The sequence below is a fragment of the Arachis stenosperma genome, chromosome 3 (genome assembly GCF_014773155.1).
Source record: "Arachis stenosperma cultivar V10309 chromosome 3, arast.V10309.gnm1.PFL2, whole genome shotgun sequence".
In the NCBI taxonomy this organism is placed as follows: domain Eukaryota; kingdom Viridiplantae; phylum Streptophyta; class Magnoliopsida; order Fabales; family Fabaceae; genus Arachis; species Arachis stenosperma.
Genome location: NC_080379.1, coordinates 2,650,785 through 2,661,899, shown reverse-complemented (window position 1 = coordinate 2,661,899; position 11,115 = coordinate 2,650,785). Strand labels below are relative to the sequence as shown.

Genomic DNA, 11,115 nt, shown 5'->3' with positions numbered 1-11,115 from the left:
AAAACATATATAAATAAACAATCTATTTATTTAAAGAAAATCCTATAAATGGTGGTTCAATATTTTTTAAATATTTTTTATCGCATTTTAATTGTAACGGCTTTTGACTATGTTCTAACTTTTAAGTTCTAACAATCACACTACACTCACATGCTATATTTAAGTCTTGCTCTCGACGAGACTTGAATTCATATATGTGATTTATTGTTACTTGAAATGCTCCTATATAAAAAATTAATCCCTAAGAGCTTGTTTACATGTTATTAAGTTGTTAAAAAAATAAAAAATGTTTTTTTATTTTTTAATATATTTAATAAAATTTTAGTAGTAAAAATAAAAATACTAAAAAAATTTTAAAAAAAATATTTTAAAAGGTTACAATTTATTTTTTATTTTTTTTCACTTAAAAAAATTATTTGTAACATAAATAAAAAATATTTTTATATTATTTTATTCAAATATAATTGTTAGATAAAAATATATTTTTATATAAAATATTTAAATATAAAATTATTTTTATTTTTTAAAAGATTTTTTAAAATAAGATTACTTACAAAAAATATCTTTTTGTAAAAACTTATCAAAACAAGTCTTAAATTAATCATTATATATTTGTATATAAATAATATATTATTAAACTCATTTTCAAAATATATATTATGTTCTAACATATATTTAATATAAATAATTAATGTAGTGATTATTTTTTGTGTCCATGATTGATTATTTATATATTAGTCATCCGTTATAAAAAGACAATCATGGCTAAATAATTGTATGTGGGCTCTTTCGTAAAACAAAAAGGAGATAAGCTCATGACCCGAAAAAAAAAAAGGAGATAGGCTGGATTGGAAGATGCGCCTTAAAATTTGTAATTCCTTAATAAATCCATAGTAGAACGTTGAATTATTGAATAGTATAGTTAGAGTTTAAATCGAAGTGGCAATACAAAAAGATAATAGATAGATGTTTATAGACTATAGTTGTGGATTGGCATAAAGATATAAAGCATGGGCATGATAAGTACAGATCCACCACTTCTATAGCATATGAAAATGAAAAGAAGAAATGATTTAAAGATAGTTGTGTGTCAGGGATCCACACTTCACAATATAAAATGTGTGGTGATTTTATAGATTGGTTTTATGAGTCAGCAACACATGTCTGTGTTGCAACTTGGTTGAACAAGATCAAAGTGGGCACAATCTAACACAGTATGATATATGTACGGACGATTTGTATTATTCATGGGACCAACTGTAGTTTAAATCTGTGGCAAGTTATGACATTCACCAAGTTACAATTATGGAGGAAGTTGCTAATATCTTATTACATGAAGTAGGAGACATCTTAATAAGAGAAGTGGCAAATGCTTTTCCAATAGTTGAAGGAAAACCATTGGAGTAGTGCCTCCAAAATTGTGTGACTTGGCTTCCAACAAAAAAGGTAAGAAAAACATAAAGGGCCAAACTTATGTTTTGATGTCATGCTACATGCCTACAGCCTAAGTTTGTAAGGATTGTACTTGGAATCCATAGTTGAAATTATTCTACTCATTCAACATTTCTTAATATGACAAAGTTCCAGCAAGGTAGTAATGAAAAAGGACCAAAAATGTTAGCGATCTTCTTGGGAAATTGAGTTATCATAACATAAAAAGTGCACATATTAACAGAAATAAGTGCTATTTTCATTCTATTTTGCGTCTATTCATATTAATAAAAAAAGAGTACACCGTAATGGAGATATCGGATAATCTTTTATCTAATATGTGATTTCAGATTAATCTTCTAATTTTGGCTACATGCAGATGCATGTTACACCAAGCTAAACTAAGGTACTAGGAACCAAATTTAGCACCAATAATCTAAAACAGAAACTCAAAACGGAAAGAAAGAATAATAAAGATTACATTGGAATGTTTCCACATGATTGGTTAAGCAGGAACCCAAGGAGAGAGCGCATGGAGAATTCTCCCTTTCCATCCTTGTAAGACCCATTTTCCATCTTCATCCACTACAAAATCTTTGTGATATTCCTTCTTCACCATTCCTTTGACTCTATTTAACAGTTCTGGTGCAATTGCAAGTTGCTTGAACCCTGCTCTTCTGTTCCTAACTTGCCACTGCTTATAGGTCTCTGGCCTTTCCACTCTTTCAGCCCCTTCACATGCTATGACATTGATGGCATCCCTTCCAAACAACCCCTGCTCAAACATCAGCCTATGTGGATTGTCGCGTGGCACAGTGGCCTCAAACATGTCAAACAATGCCGAGAAGTGGAAGAGCGCCTCCCTGAATCGAGTCAAGAAAAATGGGGCATTGTAAGTGCCATTGACCACACCATGGATAAAGATGTTTGGATTTATCCTCCTGATCAACCTTAACACGGCATCCCTTGGACAGTTCGCGGTCACAGTCTCATCAGACAGGTTCTTCAATCTGTATAGACAGTTAACCACGGTCACTTCATTCCTGTCGATATTGAGATCTTCGAGTTGTATGGTTTCCCACTTCTGTGCAAGGCAATTGTACTCAAATGGGACCCCAAACCTCTTGCAATAGTTTTTCAAGCGTCGCCCGGTCTCCTCAACCCTTTCTGCAGGCCTGAATCCAGGCTGAGGAAGATCAATTCCAGTGATCCGAAGCCTAGGAGGCCCTCCAGGTCTTTCTGAAAGGCGCTGGATGAGGCAAGGCCACTGGAAACCATAGAAAATCCCAAAGTCAATAATGTGAAGACTGCTTTCATTCTGTGCTAGCTTCAGAATAGTCCTATTAGCCAAGAAATTTGACATCCTTTGAAATGGGATGGCTGTGATGTAAACTTTGTATGCCTTTAACATATCTGCAGCAGATGCTGACTGAAGGAGGATATACTTGGGTGTCCCGGCAGCTAACCTCGACTCAAGGCCATCGGCGAAGTACTTAGCCAAACGCTGCAACCCATCGCCAGAAGCCGGAGAGTTCTGCCTTATCTGCTTGAGTATCTCATTCGCACTCCTCTGATCATAGCTTGCCACAGCTTGTGCACATTGAGTTAGGAGACTCCATAAATCAACTGTTGTACTTATGGTGCCCCCTTTGTTGGTAGCTCCACCCTTGTTCGCACCTTTCTTCGAACGGCTTGCCTTCACAGTAGATCCACCCGAGTCGGATTCGCGGTCGCCACAAAAAATGGCAGGACTCTTGCCATCCTGACAAAGCAGCACTGCATCAAACATCTCCAATGGCTCCGACTCATCGGCATACACAGCTGAGAGCTTGTTTCCTCTCTCCCCTTCTTGTGTGCCATCATCTACATGATGGCTCCTCTTTTCCCTTGATCTACCACTACCTCCTCCAGTAATTGGTGGCAGCATATCTGGAATTATGTTGTGCAAGGTTCCATTTTGAAAATAGACAGAACCATGCGAATCCCTGATTTGAGAATTACCTAACCCTAAAACCTCATAGGAGTTCTTCATTTCTGGGGACTCAATCAAAGAGTTTTGAAGGAATTTGGACTCAAAATCACCCCATCCATTGAACCAATCAGACTCACATGAATTTTCACTAGTGTTGTAGCTGCTACTATTGCTCTCAGAGCTAGTTGTTCTACCAAAATTACTATCATCAGGATCATGGCAATCATCCCCAAAACCACCATAGATCTTTGACGGCGACGAAGGGTAGCTGCGGCCGATGGCGTCGTAGAACCCCTTCTCGGCAGCCTGGAGCTTCAAACAATCATGCAACATACAGGGCTTTTGCTGCAAATCATCTTCCTCATCCAACAGAATCTCACTTATGTATCTGAGAATAGGGTTTGAGTGCTTAGTACTCTCTGCGTGTGATTCTCCATTATTTGTGCCATCAGGATCATCACTAGTAGGAGATTCTGCATGATTTGAAGATGAATCTTCAAACTTGAACACATTTCCAGGGTTCTGATGATTATTACTATTGGAGAACACCGACATAGGACCATTCTCATATACGAAACCAGCATAATTCTCCGTACGAGAATCTGCAGATATCATGATTGCTACCAAACACAAGAACTGAATCCCAAAGATAGAGGCTGAACAAGAAAGAGTAATTAATTAGGAAAAATTTTAATCGTATGAAGATGAATAGAGAAGAAACAAAAAGACTATATATGATTGATTGTGTTGTGTACCTGGGAAAAAATTAGAGACAGAATCGAACTGAAAGAGTGAGAGAGTAATAGGGGATTAGCAATGAGTTTAGTTGGCGAATGGTTAATGGGGGTTATAAACCGTTATGTGATTTTACTATTATAACCTTCATTTGTGTCTACTGAACCATTGAACCTTCCAGGAAGGGATTGGATTGGAGACAAGATGAACCAGTCACTCTCCATATATATTTTTTTAATAATAAATAAATATTATATATTTTTAATTCACGTGTTTATCTTTCAAAACATAAAGGACACATACAAAGACTTAAATACATTTGTTATTAAAAATTAATTTGGAGAAGTTTAGGGACTAGCAGATTTGTTAAAATTTGATTAGTACTTAGCCAATAAAATAAAAATGAGTGATTTTTTACTATTAGATAAAATTTCACACCATTAAATACATTATTAATAGCTAATTAATTATTACAACTTACAAAATCTACTGTCCTCCTAGCACTCCTCAATTAATTTTACATCTGATAAACAAAAAGTAGTTGTTAGTGATGAAGACACAAAAAATATGTTAAAATGACCATAATTTTTTTTATACTCACTTATAAAAAAAAAGACAACGGAGATATTAAGTGAAATTTTAAAAAAATTTAAAAGGATAATATCTATACTGAAATTTTTTATTGAAACACTGAACACATTCTTATATAAATATATTTTATAAGTTTAATAAAAAATTTTCATTCTTTTCTAAGTTTATGTGTATAATAACGAAACTTCTAATTAAATAAATTGATAAAGGTCTCATAAACCTTCTTAATTAAAAAACTAACTAATAAAAAATTTCATATTATATTTAGAACTGAATGGTCTTAATCACTTAAACCAATAAAAAGTTACAGCTTGGGGAAGAAGGCAAAAATGTCTCACATTTATAGAGAAAAGTTATTTATTTAGACTATAGCTATATCTAACACATTTATAGTGTTAATTGGCGGGCTAATTAACAGTGAGTGTAATCAATGTAAGGTATTATTGGTCCCCAATATAATTTAGCAGGATAATTTAGCAGTTGTTATATTATTGGTCCCCAATATAATCCATGAATTATTAGTGAGTCAAGGATGGCTGGGTAGTAGTCAAAAGCACACGGATGCAGCAGAGTCATGAAAGCAAAATAAAGCGGTGCCTGCTTGACCCTCAAGTCTTTGACCATATCATAGACTATATTACTAATAAATTTTCTTCAATGTCGAATCAAATGGGAATACACTTCCATGCAGGAGTCACTATTTTGCATCATATAATATGGGGAAATATTAAATATATACCATATTGTCCCATAATTCCACACACACCACCATATTATGTTTGAGTAATTGACTTGGCAATGCAAGTTGCCATGATGAACAACATCATATCATACTAGAAAAAGGAAATAAGGTAATATTTATTATTCAACTTTTTCAATGTTCTATATTCAAATATTGTTTTTAATAATTTAATTTTAATATATTGATATTATATAATATTTTATATAATTATTTAATTATATTTATTTTTTAAATAATTATTTATTTAATCAATATAAAAAATAATTATTTTTAATAACATGATATTACATAATTAAATATATATATATATATATATATATATTATATATATATATATATAACCGTTTTATATTATACAGTACTTTTAAATTAAATTTTATTCTCAATTATTATAAACCATGTTAGATTGATTGAAACTTGAAAGTGATTAATTAAATTAAATTGAATCACATTAGATTAGTATTCAACCAAAAGTGGATAGAAAAGATTTATTTGTTGTTTAAATGGACAGAAAAGATAATTATTTTATAAAAATATTATTTATACATTAAAATTAGTTACTAAAATCAGTCATTAATATATTTGTGTATACATACATATGTGATTTAATCTATTTTTAATATATATTTATATTTCGACATATATTTTATATTGATGACTGTTTTAGTGTATAAATAGTATAATCCTTCTTTGTATGGATGTGTTACTTTAAAATTTATATAAACTCTTTTGACGATTAAAAAATTCTTGTGCTCTCTAACTCCAACTTTTAAGTTTTAAAATAAAATTTATTAGTGTGTAGGGTGTAGATTCATCCAGATACAATGCATCCCCCTAATCGAAGTTTATATATTGCAGTGACTTGCTTATAGTATTTTATGACTGAAGATATCAATTTAATTATTACTACCTTGTTTACGACAATAATCTAATTAAATAGTCAAAAATCTAATTGAACTATTATTTAACTAATTTATAAATTATCTACTGCATGATGATACTCCAAAAGCAAATGAATGATCGTATGGATGGGAGATCGATCTGATGCTTAAGATGAGAAGAATCAATTAAGAAATAGGGAAGAATATCTGCAGGAGATTTGGTCAATCTTGTTATTAGTCTCATTCACCTAACCTTACAGCAAGCTTTTGTCATTCTTCTTGTTTTTTATTATTCTTTTATTTTTAATTGATTGAGAATTAGAAAAAAAGATACTCTACTATACAAATTAGAGTGATATAGAAAAAAAAAATAATTTTTTTATAATTATTTTTATTATTTTATTATTATTCAAAGTGTGAATCCTATATTTTTTAATCTCTCTTTCATTCCATAAATTTTTTTTTTGTAAATTTACATTTTGACTATATAATTCACTTTATAAAAATCAAGAGTAAAAGAGAATAATATATATATATATATATATATATATATATATATAAACATCCTCATTAAATTAAGTTGCTTTCTGTCGCGTCCTTAAATTAAACTATGCAAAATAATTAAAAATTCTAATTTATTCTACTAATTATTTTTCCAATTTTTTAAATAAAAAAGATTTGAATTTAATTTATTTATATTTTTAAAAATTAAGATATACTTTTAGCCATATCAACTCCTTAAATATTAATTAAGATAATGAATTAACAGTGATATTAGTATATTACATGATTAAATTATTTTAATAATTAATAAATTTAATTAAGTTAGTCCAATAACTTAAAGATTGATAACAAAAAATTTTAATAAAAAAAATAAAAATAATAAATTGATCAAATTTAGTTACAAAAATAATTTATTCACTAAACATTATTCATTAACTTATTTTAGATTTTGAAATTATATCTTTTAAATTTAAAATTTTTATTTTAGAAAATAAAATGTGATATTTTATTTTTAAATAATTTTTTTATTTTTTAGTTTTATTTATAAAATAAATAATAAAAAATTATATTTTATTTTTTAAAATAAAATTCAAAATTTAGATGATCTAATTTCTTTGATAGACAAAGACGACGACACAGCCTCAAATCACGTTCACTGAGAGCCTAATTATGAGTGGTAATTTTGAGCAGTCGACACAAGATGGAGATGGACCCTTTCATGGTTGGACTTTTGATGCATAAAATAATGTAACCCTTATATAATTAAATTTTAGGAAAGTTTTCACCTATATCAGCCAATTTTACTGGCATATTCCTATGTCATGTACGGTCCATTAGCATGTTTATTATTTTGTCTTGTAGCTATTAGTGAAATTACAAAAGAATTTCTAAAATGTAATAATAAAAGACGAAAAAGTCAGACGTAATAGTAGCTAACACAGGATACGACTATAGCTGTATTAATAAATGTAACCAAGCTGAAAGTTGGAAGAGTAGCAGCTGGTGGGCGCGTCCTAGGTTAAAATGTTGGGCAAATAATGGATCATTAGTTGGGTCAATTTTTATTTTTGTTTTTGATGTACAAATTATTAATTTTTAAAAAATTAAAAATATTATTTCATATTAAAATTAATTATTAAAATTAATTATTATATATTTATATAAATACACATAATTTTGATAAATCAATATGTTACACATTATTAAAATGTTAATATTTTTGCAATTGAATTAAACCGTATTCTTCTAAAATTCTAAATCAAAGAAGAGATAAAAAAAATTCAATAAAAATAAAACTAAATAAAAGTATATTATTATATTTTACACATTTAAATTTATCTATAAAAAGACACGCTAAAAATAAAAACAAAAATCAAGGTAGCAACATATGTTTTGGAATTTGTACTAATTTTATTTTTTATCTTTCAATTAAATTTAAATTACCTAATGTTTAGTATTTTTAAATTTGTATTTTAAATTTTGAAAAAAATGTATCAAACATCATATCTATTGAATATGTTTGTTTTAATTTTTTAAAATTCATATAATAAAATACTAATTAAAAGATAAAATTTTTTAGTGTTATTGTATAATTAACTATCACTTTTTCATTAAAAATTAAATTCATACTACTTTTTTATTACCACTCCTATTTTATATAATACAAAACTCTAATATACTGCTCTTAATTATAAAGCTTTTTTTACTTGAGTTTTCTTTTAATTTGGTCCTTAAACTTGTATAACTCTAAAAATATCAGTACTTTAAAATCTTTTTAAAATATCCCTTTAATTATAATCAACAAGTTCTTAATGTTAATTGCCGTTGCAGCCACATTATGTTGTGTTCTCTTTGCCATTGCAATGTTCATGTGTTCGGAATAAATATTACTTTATGCAATGTGGTTAATTGAGTTAATTCCAACATCACTCATTCGTTTTCTAAAGCAGCTTTTTATTTCACATATGATAATGTCATATACATAATTTTAACACTAACAAGTAACTAGAAAGGTGTTTCTATTGAGAAAGGAACATAAAAAATATCGATAGATCAACATGTAATTTAGAAATATTTTACAGGCTACTTTCAATATTTACAAGTTTTACTCTTCACCTAATATTATTTTTTTTATTTTATTCATTAAATTATTATCTGTTAATATAATTTTTATTCGTCTTTAACCGTAACAAAAGTATCAAAAAGAACCACGACAATGACTTAACATTTATTTATTTAAATATATATATATATTAATAGAACCTATATTTATGAATTAATTTTCAAGTTAAACCTACCTAGTTTCATTCATTAAATTGTTATATATTAATAATATATATAACATTGACAAAATTAACAAAGAAAAACACCAAACACTCAACCATTATTTTTTAGTTTTATCTAACTTATACTCTAAAATTACATTTTAAAATTACCAATTAAAAAAATTTATATAAAAAATATATAATTTATTTTTGAATACATTTGATGTTCATTTATTAAAGTAAAAAATTTTAAAAACTTTTATTAAAAATAATCTTAACATATATTTTTAGAATACAACTTAGTTAAACTCTTAATTCTTTTTTCTGTAAAACAAAACCTATATTGTCAATTTTAATTTTAATCAATCACCTTAATCTCTACGGTTGCATAATTATAATTTAAATAATTCATCCTCCTGCCCAATAATATTTTGTCCGATCTTTAATGAAGGTGATCCTATTATTTTTTCAAATTCTCCATAGACCGAAATGCTACCCACACAAAATAAATGGCCCAATCTTTCCATTGGCTTGTGGTTGTAGCTGATAGGTCAGCTATAAATATTGGCTACGAAATTAAGTTGGGTTGATCTAGTGGTTAGTTTACTAGTCCGCTTAAACAAGTGTTGGGGATTCGAATCCCGCCTTGTGCATGCAGCAATCCTTGGCTAACGACAAACCCTTAAATAGAGCTCAGTATCGCGACGAATTAGTCATTGGTCTGTCGGGTTAGAAAATACTGTGAGAAACCAAAAAAAAAAAATTTGCCTAGAAAAAACGACAAAAATACCCTGAAGTGCAAACAAAATAATTGTCAATAGGTCTATTTTGGTTCACGCTTCTACCGATAAAGAGAATTGTCTACACCATCTTTCTATGTACTCTACAATATAATTCTGCCAATTTATTTGTATCTTTAAAATTTTTTAATATATATCTCACTGGTTCAACTTAATGGCATAGCAATATGTCAATAAAGTGGTCTGGGATATGTGAAAACTTTCTTAAATTTTTAACTAATGTCCCATATTGGACCTTACATAACTTTATGTCAGTTTCATGCATGGTTATCATCATTTCATAAATATGTAACTTGGAAATCAAAAGTGATGTGGAAAGCAAAAGACTTGTAGGTCGATGTTAATCGGCGCCTCTTCAATTTTTAATTTATTAGGGTTCCACCTTTGCTAATTGCTACTATAGTATTGTATAATGTATATAGGATTTGGATCTTCTAAAGTTTAAATTTTATTTTAGAGAATAAAGTGTAATCTTTTATTATTAATTTTATAGGTAAGACCAAAAATAAATATGAAAAAAAAATTATTCAAAGATAAAAAATCACACTTTATTCTTTAAAGTAAAATTTAAATTTTAGAAGATCCAAATCTTTATATATATATTCTGTCATGTTTATTTGTCTCCGATCTATTACCAGATTTCTCATTTTTAAATTATCATCTCTTTTATTTTTATTGTTTTAGTAGATTAAGTGGTATTATTTTTCAATTTCAAAAGATATTAATTAAATTTTACTTATTATTCTCTTTATTATTAAATAGAAAAATTGTTTCTTTTTTTTTTAATTGAAATTGCTTATTATATTTTAATAGAATTTGATAATTATATTAATAATTATGCACAAATAAAAACAGAAATGATGAGAACGAGGAAATAATTAATAATTAATAATAATATCTTTCAGTAATGAATAATGGTCACCTAAGGGTTTTTAATTTTTTTTATTTAGATAAGTACGTGATGACAAGGGTGCATTAGTCCACGACATGACGATGTTGCAAAAGAATGGGTCATCGTGTTTATTAATTAATAAATTATTATTTTGTTTCTTAATTTTTTGGTCAAATTTTAATTTGATATTTAATGTATTAAATATTTTATTTTAATTTTAAAATATTTTAAATAAATTTGACGATGTCTTACAATTAAATTTGACCTAAAAATTAGCATATTCAATAGCTAATATAATGTTTG

General features: G+C 28.0%; 1 protein-coding gene across 1 annotated transcript; it reads right to left on the bottom strand.

The window, feature by feature from the left end:
- Positions 1-1,687: 1,687 nt before the first annotated feature.
- On the bottom strand, positions 1,688-4,317 carry LOC130968533 (scarecrow-like protein 30). Its single transcript, XM_057893867.1, has 2 exons — positions 4,159-4,317; positions 1,688-4,059 (listed from the first exon to the last, which is right to left on the bottom strand). Exon 2 carries the CDS (start codon positions 4,016-4,018, stop codon positions 1,937-1,939), a length of 2,082 nt encoding a protein of 693 aa, XP_057749850.1. The 5' UTR covers positions 4,019-4,059; positions 4,159-4,317; the 3' UTR covers positions 1,688-1,936.
- Between the last annotated feature and the right edge of the window lie 6,798 nt (positions 4,318-11,115).

What these genes read in the sequence shown, in the direction of transcription:
- LOC130968533 (XM_057893867.1), bottom strand. Translation starts at nt 4,018, where the DNA reads ATGATATCTGCAGATTCTCGTACGGAGAATTATGCTGGTTTCGTATAT.